Source organism: Rhagoletis zephyria, unplaced genomic scaffold (genome assembly GCF_001687245.7).
Source record: "Rhagoletis zephyria isolate East Lansing unplaced genomic scaffold, Rhagoletis_zephyria_1.1 Rzeph_scaffold_00883, whole genome shotgun sequence".
In the NCBI taxonomy this organism is placed as follows: domain Eukaryota; kingdom Metazoa; phylum Arthropoda; class Insecta; order Diptera; family Tephritidae; genus Rhagoletis; species Rhagoletis zephyria.
Window position 1 is genome coordinate 118,200 of NW_016157967.1, and position 20,952 is coordinate 139,151.

The following is a 20,952-nucleotide window of genomic DNA, read 5'->3' on the forward strand; positions in this document are numbered from 1 at the left end:
ATTTTGAATAAATTAGCTTTAATATTTACTGATTTATCGAGGATTTTGTATTTTTCTAAATTACCGTTATATGAGATGTGGGAGTGGTTATTGTCCGATTTTAAAAAATTTCGTCCATTTTGTATGTTGTAGCAGGACCAATAACTGTGCCAAGCTTGGAAGAAATTGGTGCAGCGGTTACCAAGATATACACATGTAACCATAAGTGGGCGTGGCTACGCCCATTTTCCAAAAATTTATAATATTCTTATTTTTCGTCTAAAAATTATTGTAAATATCAATTTTGAGTGAATTATCTTCAGTAGTTACTAAAATATCGCAGTTTTCGTATTTCTTAAAATTACCGTTATATGGGAGGTAGGCGTGGTTATTATCCGATTTCGCCCATTTTCAATACCATCCGTCCCACGCCCAAAAGAAGTTCACGTACCAAGTTTCGTTAAGATATCTCAATTTTTACTCTAGTTATCGTGTCCGATTTCGCCTGGACGGACGGACGGACGGACGGACGGACGGACGGACAGACAGTCACCGCTTAATCGATTTCTCTTTTCATTCTGATCATTTATGTATACATTTGTCTATATCTATCTCGATTCGTTTTGCCTGTTACAAACAACCGTTATGTGAACAGAGTTATAATACCCTTGTGCACAAGTGCGCTCGGGTATAAAAATAGAAACAGATCCACATTAACTGCAATCAACATATGTACGTACGAACACATACATACTTTTTGTCTCCTTTCCTCACTTCCAACGCATGCACGTGTTTGCAAAACGATGAGGAAGTGATTTTGTATGGAAAATCATTTATGCCCATATATTTGAATCAAATAAACAACCAATACTACCCATATATAAAACCAAAGGCAAACCGTTGAATTTTTGAATAAAGAAAACAAAAACAAAATCATTCGAGCGGTTTTCGAGCATTTTGGTAATAAAAAAAATTTGCAAATTCCTTCAACAATTTTTTGCCTTAAAATGCTCTATTTTTGTTGAATTTATATAAAATCTGTACACGATAATATTTTTATTGCTTCAAAGAATCTATATCCCGAAAATGAAAGTTATATCAGCAAATCATAAGCTGCTGGAGCTCTTTAAAGGCTCAAAATTGACCCCGAAATAAGCCAATGTTTACCGTTCTTTTTACGACAGAAACCGAATTGGTTACTCACAAGAATGAATCTGTCGATAGGTTTGGAATTTTATCCTTGAATCGCCGCACTTTTCTTTGAAATCGTTTCACTAGTTCTCGTGCAATAAGCGTTTTCGCGAAGCTCTAAAAATTACAACTACAACATTTCAGCATAGCCTCCGTATCGAAACAAAAGACGTATTCTACGCCAAAATACCGGCAGGAATTTCAAAATTTCAACCCGGTTTGTATGAAATATTTTATTTTTGTCAGTATTTTTCTTTTAATCTATCTCTGTTGAAATAAAAGTGAAAATAAAAAAAATATTTTGAGGGCCCGCCCCCCGAAAAAAATCCTGCATGTGGCCCTGCATACGAGGTTNAGCAACTTTTTTTTTTTGTATGGGGACCGACCCAGTCTAATGTACATACTATGTATTTTACAACCGGAATGAATCTCTAGTTTTCACTTACTTTATATTGAGTTCCAGTTAAAAAATCACNTTTTAATTTTCTTGATTCCCGGTTTTGTACTTTAAACGACATATGTACATACTATGTATTTTACAACCGGAATGAATCTCTAGTTTTCACTTACTTTATATTGAGTTCCAGTTAAAAAATCATCATGAAAAGACCAATCTCTAGCTTCAGCTCTCTGGTCAGTTCTCTCTTCATCCACATTGGTAGTGGTTTCAACGACTTTTGGGTCTTGTGTAGTTGTAGCAATGCCATTATATTCGTCGTCTTCCAAAACTTTGGTTACTAAAATACAAATTTTCTGTTTAAATAAAAATTTTCGCACATGTGTAAATCTTACAGTATATTGAATACATCGCCAACGTGTCGTCATAATCCAGAGTTGTACCTGCGCCCGGTCCTTTGTAGTACGGAAACATAAACGAGTTGTAGTGCGGCGAATGAGCTAAACCCAAACTATGGCCGATTTCATGAGCTGCAACCGCATAAAAATCTACACCCGTTGCTAGGTCCGTAGAATTTTCTTGCCAGTGTTCATCCTCATCGAAGTGCACATCACCACCCCAGGAGCCCATTTCGTAGGGATAAAAGGCGTGTGCGAGGATGTTGCCCGGTCCATCAAAAGCGAAACTGTAAAGAAAGTGAAGGAAGAGTGAGGCGGGTCAGTAACATGTTCGGTTAGAATATTCACCGACTTGTCTCCATGATAGCGTGTGCCGAACCCCAATACTATATCGGCGCTAGTGTCGTTGATGCGTTCAAATCGAAGTCCACTGTATTGAGCCCATAGTGCGAAGGCGCGTGCAATGTCACGCTCCACGTGAGATTGTGGGATTTTCAGAGACCAATTGGCGATGCTAAGACGAAGTTACAAAATAACACATTTAATTTCATAGAGAAGATAAGTGTTTCCATTACTAGTTAGGCGTGTTTGTGCATAATATATATATATATATTATGGTCCAAAAATGCATGCAAAAGAGTAATGTCGGAATTTTTCTGCTCCACCCTCTAGGATTGTTCTATACCGAAAAATATACCCCTATTTTTATTTTGAAATCAAAAAATATTTTGAGGTCGCTCAAAGCGCTAAAAATTTTTTATATCGGAAAAACCACTTTTCGTAGAAATAGCATAGAATTCTTGAAAATCAATATTTTTCGATCGAAAAACGCTGTTCTTTTTCAGCAGATTCCCAATAATAATACCCAATTATTTATTTAACCGTTTTTCATAGTAACTATATTTTATAGGTCCACTAAAACCCCCAGAAAATGCCAGAAAATGCAATGGGGGATAAATAAAAAATCTTTAGTATCAAACATGGTTAAATAAACAATTGGGTATTGTTATTGGGTATGTCCTGAAGAGAAACAGAGTTTTCCGATCGAAAATATTGATTTTCAAGAATTCTATACTATTTCTACAAAAAGTGTTTTTTTCCTTATATAAAATACATGGAAAACTTTGAGCGCTTTGAGCGATCTCTAATAATTTTTTTTTTTGATATAGAACAATCCTAGGGGATTAAAATTCCGACATAACTTATTTTGGACCACCCTAATGTACATACATATTAGTTGCGTTCCAGATGCTCACGATATTCACGATTTGCAGGTTTTTTTTTGCAGGAAAGCGTTCCAGGTGCCAAAAAACCTGCAAGTCAAACCACTTTTGTGGGAGTAACTTGCTCTCTCTCTCAGTCAGAAGTTGCAGGTTTTAGTCCGAAGTTTTTCTTCCTGCAAGTTCATGAAAAGTGTCAATCGATAGGCAGGGTTGCATTTGTAAACAAAAACAGATAGCAAAGAACATTAAGCGCCACGGAGACAATCAAATAAATACGTCAAGCATTGCATATGTGTGAGATCAGAAGGCAAGTACGCTTGTTTTTTGACAAACAAAACGCGAGACGGTTGATAAAGATATTTGTTCAGTGACAGGAAATAAGATTAACGGAAATAAGGTCAATTGACTTTAATTGCCACCCTGGTGCCTGGTTACCATTTTAAAAACGAAATAAAATCCATTCACATTATTTCTCTTTCAAACATTAAATTTGCTTAGCTTCGCGGCGGCCCGCGTCAGCGCGTCACACAGCGCGCGACCGGCGCTCACACCACGCTACGTTACGCCGCTGCCCCCGGCCCCCTTCCCCGTCTCCCGCCGTGCTGTAAAGTAGGTAGCTTTATTTTTTGGATACGTTGAAATAAAATTTTTATATATTTTAAACATCGAGAGCTTATTTTCAATAATACCCTCTATCAGCACTTTTTTCACAAAGATGAAATTCTGATATAAAAATCCACCTAAGCTTTAACTGTCATCAGTGATATTAATGCTACCTTATATAACGACAGGTAATAAGTCGCAGATGATTTCTAAAATCACAAATTAGTTTTTGTGCAAATTGCAGACAGAGGGTATTAATGAATTCAAGCCCTCGATAATTCACATTTTTATATTTGTAAGTTATTGGAAGCAGGGATGCCAACTTGGCCCAAACCGTGCCGTTTGTATTTTACTTCAAATTGCACTTAATTTTTCAATTTGGCACAAAGTGCCAAAATGGCACTTTTGTAAAGTAAATAACATTTCAATTAGGGCTGATGATACCCGGGTACCCGATTACCCGGGTATTACCCGGTCCCGGGTACCCGGTTACCCGGGTGCCCGGGTACCCGGGTACCCGATTACCCGGGTATTACCCGGGGCTTTTATTACCCGGGTAGTCGGGTATTACCCGATTTGCCCGGGTACCCGGGTAATATACATATGTTGGTGCCGGTTAAACGAAAAACACCCGGGTAATGCGACATAAAGCTTCTTGTATAATCTTTTTGGTGAGGATAAATATTTTTTCAGTGAGAAAATTTTTTTTTATAATTATTTTTTTATGTCTAGAGTGTACGCGACTATGTACACCTAACCGCTTGCCTGAGTAGACGGAGACAAGAAAAGTAAATTAAAACATTAGTTTCTGTACTTAAATTCAAACTTCTAATTCTTGGGCATGTGTACATATGTATGTATGTATGTATATTTTAAAGAATATTAAATATTAATATTTTAAAACAGGGACTGAGAACGAAATGTATGATCGAAACTAAATGCCATTGTCGTAGTTTTGTTCCCAAGAACGCGTCAAAACCAAAACCAAAATGAGAACAAAACTGACGAGAACGTTCTCATTGGGAATTATATAAGAACTAAACCCTGTGGTAGGCCACTTCTGGTACAAAAAGTAAGGTAACAAAGCCTTATGCTATTCATTCACCTAAAGATTTTGTACTTTTATTGTATCAGCTTGTTCAAATTATAGTTTCTTTTCTCATAATATTTAAAGCTTTTAAAATCACAATTATTTAATGAAGTTTCCTTAATACGAGAAGTAGGTTGATGAACGTATTGTTGTGAAATAATTGTGGAAGAAATTTTAAAATTTTTTTCATTCCAACACAAAAATTGCCTCAACTGTCGGTCATCGTTTAGATTCGCAGGTGGGTGTGTCTCAATAATTTTATTTGTTACCGATCCGATATCTGTACGTGCATTACCAACTTCGTAAATATTAATATTTTAGACATGCCTAAAACAAGCTGGGTTTGGAAGTACGCTTGTGTGATGAATGACGGATTTGTCAAGTGCAATGTATGTGTTGTATATTATAATATTTCCCCATATGGTACGGAAGATTCTTATAGATTTTCCCTATGTACGTTCGTTTGCGTTATATGATCGTAAATGCGTTTAATTTTCACCTCTCCACATTTTTTCGGGTGCCCGGGTACCCGGGTAATTACCATACTGCCCGGGTACCCGGTCTACCCGGGTCTACCCGGGTTATAAAATACCCGGGTACCCGGGCTACCCGGGTAATTCAATACCCGGGTAGGGCTTCATCCGCTACCCGGGTACCCGGGTAGCTCATTACCCGGGTGAAATCATCAGCCCTAATTTCAATACATTTTTGTGAAATCCTTTGCGTGCATTTCTTTTTCTCAACTAAAATTTTCTAATTTATAAAGGCTATTCAACTGGTTTATCTTATTTTATCATTGCGCTTTTGTTTGGAAAATGTAGTTTTATTTTATTGCTAAATGTGAATGATTAAAAGGAATGACACCTTTTTTGGCACTTTTATTTTTCTATTTGGCACATTTTGGCACTTTTTTATTCTCAAATGGCACCTCAAACTAAGGATAGTTAGCAGCCCTGATTGGAAGATTTCTGCTGTGTTTTGGGGCAACAACTTGTCTGCAGTAAAAAGCATATATATATAAACTACAAATATAATAAATTATCAAACAGGTGACAATCCTTTTCAAAATATTTACAAACTACTACGTTCTTAACCTTTTTCGTCTGGCGCCCATACCTACATATTTCCTTTACCTAATATAAAGTAAACGAAGCTAAATTTCATAGGTAGTTTGGCACCACTTGAACTCGAAATTATATTTAATTTTTCAAAAAGGAGGAAACCCTTCTACAGTTAAGTTGTTTGAATACTGAATTAATACCCGCTTGAGGGTGCGGTAGTAGACTCCAGTTATAAGATTATTAATTAAATTTCTAAGAGAAAGTCGGTACTTTACTCATTTTCTTATTGCCTTCGAAAAGATATTAGGTCCATTCAATAACCTTTCCAATAAGTACTTTCAGCGAGAGCGTAAACGAAAAATAGAGAGTAAAATTGAGAGCAAGAGAAAATTTTCAGAAAAAGTTATTGAACGAAAAAATAGTAAAAACTTTCAACTTAAGCCATTTTGACACTTTCTGACGGTTAAGATCGCCATAAAAATAAAAAAATGTACAATAGATTGAAATTTTTCATTCATATTTTCATTTCACGAATTATGTTTTATCAAATCATCCTCTTAAACAGTTTGTTTACATTTGAATTTGAAACATAACCTTAATTTTTGACTCCCGCAAATTCCTGCTAGTAAAGTTTGTACTTGCAAGAATTTGCAGCTCTCTCGGGTTGTTACGCTCTCGAATTCGCTCTCTCTTGCTAATATTTTGGGTTATTGAATGCATTTCCAGTAAAAACTGGCAAGTACTAGTAACAATTCGTAACATTTTTTTGATATTGAATGGACCCATTAACTAACACCCACATGCAAAAAAAACAATGCTTCATAGATCGAAATTTTTTGGTTTGAAAATCTTACTTCATAAAGCTCAAAGGGCGTAGCCAGGTAGGGGAAGGGAGGGCAGCTGCAACCCTTCCAATGCTTTTCTATTCCTTCCAATGCCTTCGTATCCCTTCCGATTCCTTCTTATCCCTTCCAATGCCTTTCTATACCTTTCAATGCCTTCTCATCCCTTCCAATGCCTTTCTATACCTTCCAATTTCTTCTTATCCCTTCCAATGTGTTCGTATCCTTTCCAATGCCTTCGTACCCCTTCCAATGTGTTCCTATCCCTTCCAAAACCTTTCTATCCCTTCCAATGCCTTCGTATTCCNTTTCTTCTTATCCCTTCCAATGTGTTCGTATCCTTTCCAATGCCTTCGTATCCCTTCCAATGTGTTCCTATCCCTTCCAAAACCTTTCTATCCCTTCCAATGCCTTCGTATTCTTTCCAATGCCTTCGTATCCCTTCCAATGCATTCCTCTCCCTTCCAATGTCTTTCTATCCTTTCCAAGGCCTTCTACCCATTCCAATGCCTTCGTATCCCTTCCCATGCATTTCTATCCCTTTCAATGCCTTCGTATCCCTTCCAACGCCATCGTATACCTTTCAATGTGTTCCAATCCCTTCCAATGCGTTCCAGTCCTTTCCAATGCCTTTCTATACCTTCCACTGCTATCTATCCCTTCCAACGACTTCCAATCCCTTACAATGTGTTCCTATACTTTCCAATGCCTTTATATCCCCTCCAGTGCTTTCCCATCCCCTCCAATGCCTTTTTATGCCTTCCACTGCCTTCCTATACCTTCCAATGGCTTCGTTTACCTTCCAATGCCTTCCTGTCTCTTCCAATGCCTTCCTATTCCTTCCAATTCCTTCTTATCCCTTCCAATGTGACCCTATCCTTTCCAATACCTTCGTATCCCTTCCAATGCCTCTCTATCTCTTCCAATGCCTTCTCATCCCTTCCAACGCTTTTCTATACTTTCCACTGCCTTCCTATCCTTTCCAACGCTTTCGTATCGCTTCCAGTGCGTTCCTATTCCTTCCAATAACTTTCTATCCCTTCCAATGCCTTTCTATACCTTCCACTGCCTTCCTATCCCTTCCAATGCCTTCGTAACCCTTCCAATGCCTTCGTAACCCTTCCAATACGTTCCTGTCCTGCAACGCCTTCCTATCTATCCCTTATAATGTGTTTATATCAATTCCAATGCCTTCTTATCCCCTCCAATGCCTTTATATACCTTCCACTGCCTTCCTATCCCTTCCAATTCCTTCTTATACCTTCCAATATGTTCCTATCCTTTCCAATGCTTTCGTATCCTTTCCAATGCCTTCTCATCCCTTCCAATGCCTGTATATACCTTCCACTGCCTTCCTATCCCTTCCAATGGCTTCGTATCCCTTCCAATGCCTTCCTGTCCCTTCCAACGTCTTCCTATCCCTTCCAATTCTTTCTTGTCCCTTCCAATGTGTTCCTATCCTTTCCAATGCTTTCGTATCCCTTCCAATGCCTTTTTATCCCTTCCAATGCCTTCTCATCCCTTCCGATGCTTTTCCATACCTTCCACTGCCTTCCAATGACTTCGTATACCTTCCATTGCGTTCCTATTCCTTCCAACGCTTTCCTATCCCTTCCAATTCCTTCTTATCACTTCCAATGTGTTCCTATCCTTTCCAATGCCTTCCTATCCCTTCCACTGCTTCCAATGGAGCTACTAAACTGCATGCCCAAAATTTTTCTAATTGTCATAATTTTTGCACGAAGTTTGAAATCTGGACTTATGTGGCGCTGGTTAGGTAAAGCGCTACACTTGTATTAAAATAAATAGGTAAACGAAAAATAGCCAAAACAGTCAAAATGTCCTTGACTAATCAGCAAGGGTATTTTCCAAAATGAAAAAAAGCTTTTCCGCATTATCGCGCAAGAACCTGTTTCTACTTTCAACATAAATGCTACCCGAAGAACTAAACACTCTTCTTGATTTCACTGAGGTAGGTGTTGCACAGAGATACTTCATTACCAGTGTAAACAAATTTGGAAGCTATATTTAAAATAAACATACATCAACCACAAGTTTCTGCTTAGCGGCATTCATTGTTGGTTATCTTTTGTCTTTGACTTCCTCTACTTACCAAAAATAATCTATACATCAGGGTTGCAGACGGAGAAGTTATCCTTTCAATACAGAATTATTTTATAACTTGGATTTAAGAGGAAAAATTTTGCATTCCTAATTACGTATTGGATAGTTCCAATCCCTTCCAATGCCTTTCTATCCCTACCAATGCATTCCTATAACTTCCAATGCCTTTCTATCCCTTCAAAGGCATTCTCTCCCTTCCAATGCCTTTCCATACTTTCCACTGCCTTCCTGTCCCTTCAAATGCGTTTCTTACTCTTCCATCGCCTTCCTAACTCTTCCAATTCCCTCCAATGTGTTCCTATCCTTTCAAGTGCCTTCGTATTTCTTCCAATGCCTTTCTATCCCTTCCAATGCCTTTCTATCCCTTCCAATGCCGTCTCATCCCCTCCTATGCCTCTATATACCTTCCACCGCCTTCCTATCCCTTCCAATGCGTTCCTATCCTATCCAATCCCTTTTATCCCTTCCAATGCCTTCTCGTCCCTTCCAATGCCTTTCTGTATCCTCCAATGCTTTCCTATCTTTGCCAATGCCTTCGTATCGCTTCCAATGGCTTCGTATCCCTTCCAGTGAATTCCTATACCTTCCAACACCTTCCTATCCCATATAATGTGTTCCTATCCTCTCCAATGCCTTTCTGTCCCTTCCAATGCCTTCTCATCCCCTCCAATGCCTTTCTTTACCTTCCACTGCCTTCATATCCCTTCCAATGCGTTCCTGTCCCTTCCAACGTCTTTCTATCCCTTCCAACGTCTTTCTATCCCTTCCAATGTGTTCCTATCCTTTCCAATGTGTTCGCATTTCTCCAATGCCTTTCTCTATCCCTTCCAACGCCTTCGTCTCCCTTCCAATGCGTTCCTGTCCCTTCCAACGTCTTCCTTTCCCTACCAATTCCTTTTAATGTGTTCCTCTCCTTTCCAATGCCTTCGTATTTCCCCAATGCCTTTCTATCCCTTCCATTGCATTTCTATACCTTCCACTGCCTTCCCATCCCTTCCAAGGCCTTCGTATCCCTTCCAATACCTTTCAACGCCTTCCTATCCCTTATAATGTGTTCGTATCCTCTCCAATGCCTTTCTATCCCTTCCAATGCCTTCTAATCTCCTCCAATGCCTTTATATACCTTCCACTGCCTTCTTGACACTTGCAACGCCTTCTTATTCTTTCCAATTGCTTCTTATCCCTTCTAATGTGTTCCGTTCCTTGCCTTTTTAGCCCTTCCAATGTCTTCTCATTCCTTCCAATGCCTTTCTATACCTTCCACTGCCTTCCCATCCTTTCCAATGCCTTCGCATTTCTTCCAATGCCTTTCTGTTCCTTCCATTGCATTTCTATTCCTTCTGCCTTCCCCTCCCTTCCAATGGCTTCGTAACCCTTCTTCATGCATATAACACAGTGCCGGCAACGTCGATAACGATGTTTAACCGTTGATTAGTGTCAACGAGGCTTTGAGAAACCGGCCCTAAGGGCCGGTTGTTCGATGTCTGGTTATCACTACTTGCCGGTTAAACATCATTATCGACGTTTTCGACACCATGCGTGTAACATATGATCGATAAAGCAGTCGTTGTATTTAATCGGAGCTTCTACCTCCGATTAGTGCTAATCAGACATTACACAAGCGGCCCTAAGTATTGTTTTCGCTGGTTAACAGTAACCTTTAGTTAAACATCGTTATAGACGTCACCTACTCTCTGACATATGCATGTGCCGCACCGCTGCTGCGTGAGCAAGCCTTTCTAATAAAAACAGCTCCTATAAGTAAAGATTTTATTTTGTTGCTTTAAGTAGAAAAGTTCCTTAAACGTATAGTCTATCTTAAACTGAAGCATTTCCACCTAAGCTAATTATTTTGTCCACTTCGGTATGTTAACTATAGACAATTATTTTCCGTTTACCTTTAACACACATTGCCTTAACAGTTTTCAGAAGGAGCACATCGCACTAACTGAAATTTTTTCGCCTGCAGGATAGTAGAAGTATGTACACCTTTAAAATGCATGCATGTGCATTATGCGTACGGTGACCATACGTCCTTTATTTTCGAAATCGATTGGCAACTTCCGCGAGATGAGCAAGTTAAATAAAAGCTTGTAAAAATATCAAAATTTCAAATATGATGACACTTTTATAGATGAAATTTTGTTCTTATCGTGAAGGTCGCTTGGGACTTTCTCCTTAAGTTTGTGATTGTACTTATTGGAATAAATCATTATTAGCATAGTTAATTAATGTTCACCATGGAAGCTTATGTTCAAAATTTTAAGATTCTTGCTTGGCAAAATTTTGTATAAAATGCTCCCACTATGCTTCGCCCTATCCTCACTTAAAGACTTTATTGCGATGTAGTTCACCAGTTAGTATAATCAGAGATAATTTCAAAGTGATGATCTTAAACCACTTTGGTTTCGCGCGCATAAAATTAGAGTAAATAGTTGCACAAACACGCCTACCTTATTTTATTTACAGATAACTTATACGTCGCTTTTTCCAAGTAGGTGCGCCGATCACAAATCGGTTCTCTCGTAAAGTAGAAACATTTTCAAGCTCAGATTCACTTCTTTTGCCTCTTCTGCCATTTACGAAAGCACGCTGCGTACTACTGGTGAGATAATATGGAGTGCCTTCAATGTCGGGGACACCACAGCGTGGCTTGATGAATAGCTTAAATAAATATAAACAAAAAAGTTGTATATGAACATTTTTACGACTACATTCTCCGCTTTCAATAAAGAACCAACGAAGTCAAGTTCAATAAACTTCACACGCTTGTCACTGTTATCAACGCCAGCTGTATGACGGATAGACTTTTAATCTTACCTCCAACGTTTCATTGTCCAGCTTGCCCGTCTGGTTGAGCCCTCCATACTTTTGTACATTCTTTATAGCTTCCACGATTGCCGACTCATGATAAAGCGATTCAGAGTCGCTCGGATTAGGTTCTAAGTAGCCGAAGCGTCGCATAAAGCGTAGCTAAAATTAGAATAGGCAAATAAATAATGACCTAGAATAGAATGCTTTTTCGCGTTTGCTGTTGCGCATACAATTTCCGGTGGCGGCACTTCGATGTTCCGTTTGGCGCGCACATCCTCTTGCTGAGTAACTTCCATCGTGTTTGTTGTTCGTTTTTGTACTATTATTGGCGTTGCACTTGCAGGTGCGGTTCGCGCCCCCCACATGAGTGTTATGCAAAGAATCCCGCAGAGTACAAATGATGCCATAATTTCACCAAATTTAATATTTAACACGCTTCCCGCCGTCTTAATATTCACGCACAAACAGTTCCACTTTTGTAGAGCGGATTTTCGCAACTGACTTAAGTATGCGACTAGCAAATGGCTCGACTGGACGGAGAGGCGACATAATTTGGCGTTGACTGCTTATCAGGGATGAGTAATGTGACCAACTATTTCATAGCTCAAAGAAGTACAGGACCTGAGAACAAAGAATTGTGCGCAAGTAATGACAAAATGGTAAAAGCAGAATATACAACAACGTTGACAGTGTACTAAATCCAACAAAGTTAATTTTGTAATTAACAAGTAAAGAAGTATAAATTGAGGCGGATTAAATATACATCGTTTTTTTTACCTTTCTTTAAACTATGTACATGAAAAGCTGGGGGTTTCCCCCGATTTCAAACATTTTCGATAATATGCTCAATTAGATATATTTAAATAAATGAACTTTAAATAAATGAATTGAGCTGAGCTTGGTAGAAATAGATAAAGTGCTTACCGAGCATAAGCAGTGCCGTGCCCATTTTCCGAAAATCTATACATATGATAAAATTTTTACAGGCCGATGTCTGTACATAATAGATATTAAAGAAAAATTAATATGGGCGGTCTTTATAAGAGCAACAGAAGCCAAATCAAGAATTTTTAGAAATCTTTATTGTCTGTCTGTCTGTATAGAAACAGAAATAGAAAGCAGTTTTCACCGATGTATGTGCTTGAAGTCTAACTTAAAATGTAGAAGACGAAAAAAATTAGAGAGTTGCCACCTGTTTGAAAACTACAGTTTTGCTAAAATTGATAGATACATTAACTATTTCAATACGGCAGTCAAAATAAAGAGGTTTCAAAAGGCTCACGGCCGAAAATTTTTTTGGGGGAACATTGCCACTTGTTTGAAAATTATTGTTTGTTTTAATTAATAAGATAAATTATATATTGCAATATGGGTATCAAAATAAAGAGCTTTGGGAAAGTTTGCTACCGGGAATATTTGAGGAATATTTTATATATTACGATGCTGGTGCTGAATAAAAGCGGTTTAAGAAAGTTTACTGTCGAAACTACTTTTGAAAATACTATTTGAAAAACTTAATTCAGTTAAATTGACAAGATAGGGTAAATCTTGAATTAGTACACCTTTGAAGAAAGTTCGCGATATGTACTATGTAGACTGGAGTTATAAGAATATGAATTAAATTTCCATGAGAATGCCGAGTAGTATAAAAAATAAAGAATTCTTCATAAATCAAAAATTTGTTTAAAAATATCCGATCATAAATCTCTTCATTTTATTTTCCAAAAATTAGGCCATACGAGTCTTGGAACGGAGGAACAATCCAAAAATACTTTTTTCATGAATTCCTTGATATGAAATATTAATTTATCTGTCGTTAGTATGTTAATTTAGTGGCCAAGGCATTCGGTGCTAAGCGTTCATTGTAGCAACGTGCGTTCTGTCAAACTAACGCCAACGCGAAAGTCCTATGTGGACCGGCCTTTAAACACATTTTTATTGATTGAATAGTCACTTACAATGAAATTTGTCAGCTACAGATTTGAATTGATTGACAGTCTTAATTTACATATGTGTTGATCTACTAGTACCCTTTTTAACTGAGATGACTAACCTTTTAGAATTTTTCGAATCAGTTAAAGAAAACTCAACTTAAAAGGTAGTACAAAAAGCAGTACATTTGACTGTACTTCGAAGTACGAAGTACAACGGCTCAAAGAGAAGTAATGTACTTCCGAAAGAAGTACGGTTGGTCACATTAGGAATGAGTGCGTAAACGTGTACATATGTACACATATATCGTCGTTTAAAGAACAAAACCGCGTATCGTCATTCTGCAAAACCACGTAACTGACATTGGATTTGCTCACACAAGCTCTTGGCTCAATCCTTATCCGTTCGTCCTGAAATATAGTAGCCAGAAATGCGACTGCTTTATAAAAGAGGGAACCATTTTGAAATATGAGTGTTTTTACTCCCTAGAAAATAATTTATGCAACCTCGCACACGCGGTTTTGCATTTTGTTGATACGCGGTTTGTACTTTGAACGACGATATGTACATATGTCCATATATGTATGCAAGTTTGTATGAGCTTATAAAATCGTTGAAACCCTGCTACGCTAACTAGAAGACCTGATTGATGCATAAAAAAAGAAAATAACCTCAGCCCAAAAAGTTGAGTACAAACATTGAGCCTGACTTGAGGAAACTATTATGGATAGGTTCCATCAAATAACCTAAGTATACAGAAAACAAGGATTCCTGTTATCAATCATACGCACTGAAAATACAGTATCCGTACAGTGAGCTAATGTTATTTTCATTTCCACCAAAAAAAAAACGCTTTTTGATCAGTGTACGAAAATAAATTCTATTATACGCAGTGTTGCCAGATTTTCTTCAACTATAAATTTCAGAAAAAAACAGCAACCTTCAAAAACAAGGATACTCTTAAAAAAATTAAGCTTTTTAAATTTTATTAAACATAACATACTGTTATATTCAAATTGATTGTGGAAAGTACTTTTTCCTGATTCAATAATCAAAAGTTTTGTAAGTGCGACTCTGTTTGGCTTTAATTGCATCATCTACGCCTCCACCTTACCCCTAACAACATTTTTAAATACATTTTTAGGGCCGTTTTTTGAAGTAACCTTAAGTTTAAAGCTCACTTTATATTTAAATAAATAAATATAAATTTTCCTGATTCAATAATGAAAAGTTTTGTAAGTGCGACTCTGTTTGGCTTTATTTGCATCATCTACGCCCCCACCTTACCCCTAACAACATTTTTAAATACATTTTAAGGGCCGTTTTTTGAAGTAACCTTAAGTTTAAAGCTCATTTTATAATTAAAGGTTGGATTAAAAACAAAAATATGTCTAAAGTTAAGCATTTATATTGTCGGTTTTGACGTATGTGTGTTTATTGGTTGTAAACCAACTTAAAACCAGTAATAAAATGCTTTACTTTAGGCACAATCATACATTTTAATGCAAACTTTAAATGTAAAGTGAGCTTTAAAGTTACAGGTTATTTGATAAAAGGGCCCTTAGTAGTGAACTTTTTACTTTTTAAAATCTTAAGAAATTTTTATTCTTCATTTGCTGACGAATACAATGCTCCAGTTGGATGGTGAGTCTGTATAGTATAGCATATCAATTGGTGTGTATCCTTGGTCCACAGAAATTCCCGGCACTTATCACTTCACGATGTAGATCGCAGGGATCGAAGCCAGGGCCCGGACTGGTAGTAGGCACCTCTAACCTTTCAACCACAGCGGCCAATGTATACATACTTTACTTTTATAATAAATTTTGTTAAATTCGTTATTTTCTCTTCAAAGTATTCTTGTAAGTGGATTGAGTCCTTCGTACATGCAAATTTGTAGAAATCTGTTAAATTTGATGACCATATCAATGACCATAGCTTCTATTTTGAGTTACTCCGGAACAAAAATTTAGAGGGAAAATATGTACATATATCGATATTAATTAATTAAAATTCATATTTCCACTTGACCTTAAAGTAGCTCTTAAAACTAATGAGGTTATAACTAAAACAATTTAGCGCTTTAACAACTCCCTGCAAGAAGCTGCTTAGAACTCGACCGCATCTCCCCGACTATCGTCGGAAAAAAATCGGAAAGCTACGGCCATGTTTATCAATTTGCAATCACCAAGTTGGAAATAACCGTGTATTCGGTTAAGAAACTACCTCGCTCCTAGCACCCTAGAGTCCACCATGTAAAAACTCCTTCCAGTGAAATATAAAAATAAAGCCTCGATTGAGACACCCTTTTTATTAAGACCACGGAAACCGTTTAAAGGACTACGATCTGAGGGCATGCAACAGGAATGTCCGAAACTTGATGGGGAATGTGCCTCTACGCGTGTGGTTGATGTCCGCGTAAGGATATAAGTTGACATAACCGCCATCCAAGCAATGCGTTGGACGTGGCAAGGCAAAAAATGTCTGGGGCCTTGCGATGTCTACAACAGTTGCCACGTAAAGGAGCGAAAATTAGGTGTTGGATTTGAGGTAGCCCGACGGAGGAGAAGGACGTGGCGTCCAAGTATCTCTTCTATGAGAGCTTGGAAAATACATACAAACGCTGCCAAGATACGCACCCGCCTCTGTGCAGCAAAATATGTGCATCCAATAACCCAGGAATGCTCAACGTGGAAAAGTTACAATCAACCGAAATGGTTTTGAAAAGATTTTATTTCTTAACTATGAGGAGGGTTTACAAAATCATTTTCAACTTAAATTAAAGTGGAAATTGGCTTGAAAAAGCTTTATTTATTAACTATATTTAGAAAGGTTGCCACCTATTTAAAAATACAAATTCAGGTTGATTAAAGGGAATTACATAATTGATATATGGCTGTCAGACGAAAGAGATTTTATAAGGTTTTAGTTTGAAAATACTTTAGAAGAGGGATGCCACTTGTTTAAAGAGTCAAATTTAGTTAACTTGATACAAGTAATATATATGCAATATAGAGATATGAGTATAAAACAAAAGAGTTTTAAGAGAGCTTTAGCTTGGAGATATTTTTGATTAGGGTTTCATTCTATTCAAAAAGTCATATCTATCGAACTATGTATGTATATATACCATGCCTGCATATAGAATGGCATGCTTACATATAGAAAGGCATTTTTTGTGAAGGTCATCTGGACTCGAATCGTAACGGTCGCCAACAAGCAACTCGCCACGTAAAAATGCATATTTCGGATTATAACAGCAGTGGATGTACTGCTCGTCTCGAAGTTCGGTATACCCGCTTCATCGGTGTGCAAAGTCAGCAACGCTAACCGCTAAGCACACCCTGTATTTAAGAGTTATACCTTTTAATTTTTTTTGATTGAATGGCCTTTCATAATTTATGTGTGTATCTATTGTCCCGTTTATATGATGCTTCAATCCGTTCTAAGTCAAACCATGTTATATGGACACATACATGTAAACACATTCTCTAATCGAATTGTAACTTTTAACCGTGCCACCATAAATCACATTTTGAATGCGAGTTAAGAGTTGTTGAATCGTGTTAAGAGTGCATATAAACACGGAATTTGTCCACACGGTTGCTTCATGCATGTAAAAAGTAAAACCTTTAAATAGTTCTTGAAATTACATTTATGCTAAGCTTTGTTTTAAAATTTATAGCTGAGATAATTTTAATAAGGCTGTTTGAGCCTTAATTATTATTTTTCAGTGTTCATTATTTTCAAGAATTGGCACATGTATTAACAGGGTTGCATCGGGATAAATTCTGTTTGAAAGTGTGTTTGATCGGCTCATTTCTTGTGTTGCATATAAACTCTTGCATTTCAAGCAAGCTACGCTGACACGAGTTAATTCGATACCACGTTTGGTGCCATATAAACGAGGTATATGAGTACCTTATTTAACCGAAATTACTAATCTTTTAAAATTTTTCAAATCAGTTAAAGAAAACTGAACTTAAAAGATAGTACAAAATACAAGTACAATTGAATGTACTGCGAAGTACAAAGTACAATAGCTCGAAAAGAAGTACATACGTACGGTTGGTCTCATTGTATGTATATGCCTATCATAGTCAAATGATTATGCTACGAGAAGTGAGTGACTTGGTCATAATTCCATAAGTTGCCTGCAAGCCCATCTGCTCAATGAAAGCAAACATCTAGTAAGGCCCCCTGAGATGTATGACAACAAGAGTTTTGCCCATCTACAGTCTCTCGAAACCACCCACTTATTACGCAAAGAATTACAGTAAACCCGCTGAAGTACCTCACGGAAAATTTCAGCTCTTTGAGGTACTTAGGCGGTTTGGGTACTTAAAAAAACCCGCTTAAGTACCTCGATGCGGATACCTAAGCGAACATAATTACTGATGTACTTACATCTTCTTGTTAACTTACATAAATTCTTCAATAACAACGTTTAATGAAGTATACATATGCAATTTAAAACCAAAATCGTAGCATTATTTAAAAACATAAACAAATAAAGAAAAACTTTATTAAACAAATATTTAGTGCAATGGTTTGTCATTTTTACAAGAATTAAATTGTTTAAAAAGTAAAAGTTGGACATATCATTTTGTACCCAATTCAAAATGATATTGTTTGCCACATATGTTTATTTATTAATTTTTAAGGGTTTCAATCAATTAAAATACAGTTCATTCCCTAACAAATACCATATAAACCTAAGTTTAAGATTTTGTAGAATACTTGGTACCAGTGTTGAGAACACCATTATGAATGAAATGTAAAAAGTTCAATGGTCACATAAATTAATTTTTCTAATTTTTCAGCCAAATGGTACGGCTTATCATAAAAATAGGTGAGACGAAAGTGTAGATCATGCAATTATCTATAAAAACTTTTTTGACACTTTTGTTCCTAAGAACTATCATTTCTGAGACATAACTATGCAAATCATAAATTTGAATAGAAACTTTTTGTATGTACCTCTACTTAAGTGCTCATAATTTGTAGATTTATTATTCAATTTAGATTAGCATGGGCTTGTTGTATTTATGAAAGATCATGCTTTGACGTGCAGGAATCCAAAAACATTAAAATAATTAAAAACTACAACATTTATCGAGATCGTTGTTTAAACAGCGCTTACAAGCCAAATCAGATGTGTCAGGTTTTTCTAAAGCTTTTTAAAAGAAATTTTTAATTCTCATTCCTTTGGCTGTTTCAGAATTTGGGAATCTGTACCGTCATCAGCGATTTTCGATTTTTGTTTTTGTAATTCGTTTTTAATACTTCCTTCTGCAACTGATTTGAAAAATGTGTGCTTATAGCGAGCTAAATATTTAGGTTGATATTAAAGGCCTGCAAATGTTGAACTATAAAACATAGCGACATGTGTCACATCATGCAAGTGCCAGTTCATATTATGTCGCTCATATATGTTTCACAATAACATATGAAGACACTGTCGAATAATTGAAATCAAATCATGCATCAAATCTATGCATGTCAACACAAGCAACACATGCGACATAGTCAGCATTATTAATTACATTTTATATACGGGAAGAGATTTTGTAAATTTTTTAAGCACCTAGTATACTAAAATGCATTAAAGAATTGTCTAATGAAAAACCTGTATATATTTTCATCCAAGGCAGAATCAAACAGTATTAAAAATATGCTACAGAAGCACAACAGCTTAGCTAAGTAGCAACGACATGCTAAAACAGTAGGGGTATTCTCCAAATCTTGCAAAGCCATTGCACGTAGCACGGATTGCATGGATTGCATAACTTGCAAACACACAACAACAAAATACATGGGAAACAGCATGCCTATCGCTGCAAAATATGCAACGTCGAAACCCATGTATATATTTTGCAAAATAGCATAGCAAGATAAGTGCGACCCTGTGCTAGTGGTTTTGTTGTTGGAATTGCTACCTATTTCTCTCATCCCTCTCATCTCGCTCACTTAATTTTTTTTTTGCTGTGTCTTGTTATTGTATTTGATACATATTTTCGTTGCTAGCTACCCTGCAGTAAATGTCGACAGTGAAACTTTATCGATTCGCTATTGACTTTGTCACCAGTACTAGTTCCAAGATATGCGACACACAATGTTATTTGCTATAGACATCTCACATGTGCTTGTCATTGCAATTCTCCAGAGGTATTGACTAAGTACTCCCTTTGGGACCATATGGAGACATTGGCACCAGAGATTCTCTACTACCTTTTAATGTTTATTGTCTACACTTTTTTATACCTTTGGGTAATACAATTAATTGAAACACAGATATGTATATTGTTGATAAAAATGTCTTGTAGATAGTTATTTTTAATAAAAAAGGTACTTGGTTTTTGGCATATTTCTTCAAGGCTAGCTAAACCTTTCTTACAATCTAAAAAATAGTATTTGTAGTTTTTATATATTAAGTCTCATCAATTTCTTCAATAAATTCGATTTCCTCGTATTTCTCAGTCTCATTTTCTTCATCATTTCGGTTCTCCTTATTTTTTTGGGTTTTAATGCGGGTTGTTTGCTTGAAGAATTTTTTCTTTTGGCGTTGGAAAGCTGCTCTCAAAGTTGTAAAAAATTTGTTCGCCCGCACGTGCACGCTTAAATAAATATCTGATGGAATAGAAAATGCAAGACGAAGCACAGCTGTTGTGCTTGTTGACAAAGTGTAGACAATATACACACAAAAACGCTACAGTCATTGTCTATGGCGAGTTCGTACTTCTGCAAAAAGAAACCGTTGTCGATATTTGCACTAGTGCAATTGTCGCTGTAGACGTACATGGTGGCTTAGCGTTGGCTGGCCCCGGGCTTACTGCAGGGTTCCTATGCATGCTACCACTTTGCAATGGGGTACTCTCGTACTCTTCGAAATTTGGAATAGTACTTTTACATTTCGTGCAATACGTGCATCGTGCAAGACTTCGATAATACCCCAAGTATGTTTGAGATCGAATGACATGGCATAGCAATGCATGAAATTTTTGAAAAGGACATTTTTACAGAAAATGTTGAATTTTACAGTTCTTTAGTTGATATGCAAAACAAGTAATTTTTAGCAAAAAAAAACCGACTTCAACTCTCATATAAAAAAAAAATGTATATATATATATCTCATGATCCGCTGATCGGATCTTAACCAGATTATGGACCACCTCTGAGACACTACCTTTCCGATGCAAAAAGAGTTATCGAAATCGGTTGACGTGGTCCAAAGTTATGCGGTAACGTACATAAAAAAAAAAAAAAAAAAATATTCCGACGAACTGATAACCTCCTCC

General features: G+C 36.8%; 1 protein-coding gene across 1 annotated transcript in view; it reads right to left on the minus strand.

Annotated features, from left to right (window-relative positions):
• LOC108361918 (matrix metalloproteinase-2-like) overlaps positions 1 to 12,253 on the minus strand; it is a 24,391-nt gene extending 12,138 nt beyond the window's left edge. Inside the window, exons 1-6 of the mRNA XM_017614695.1 lie at positions 11,953 to 12,253; positions 11,729 to 11,881; positions 11,376 to 11,572; positions 2,318 to 2,479; positions 1,963 to 2,252; positions 1,741 to 1,907 (exon numbers count right to left, since the gene is read on the minus strand). Of these exons, the coding sequence (XP_017470184.1) occupies positions 1,741 to 1,907; positions 1,963 to 2,252; positions 2,318 to 2,479; positions 11,376 to 11,572; positions 11,729 to 11,881; positions 11,953 to 12,129 (1,146 nt within the window). The 5' untranslated portion in view covers positions 12,130 to 12,253. The remainder of the gene's footprint in view (positions 1 to 1,740; positions 1,908 to 1,962; positions 2,253 to 2,317; positions 2,480 to 11,375; positions 11,573 to 11,728; positions 11,882 to 11,952) is intronic.
• Between the last annotated feature and the right edge of the window lie 8,699 nt (positions 12,254 to 20,952).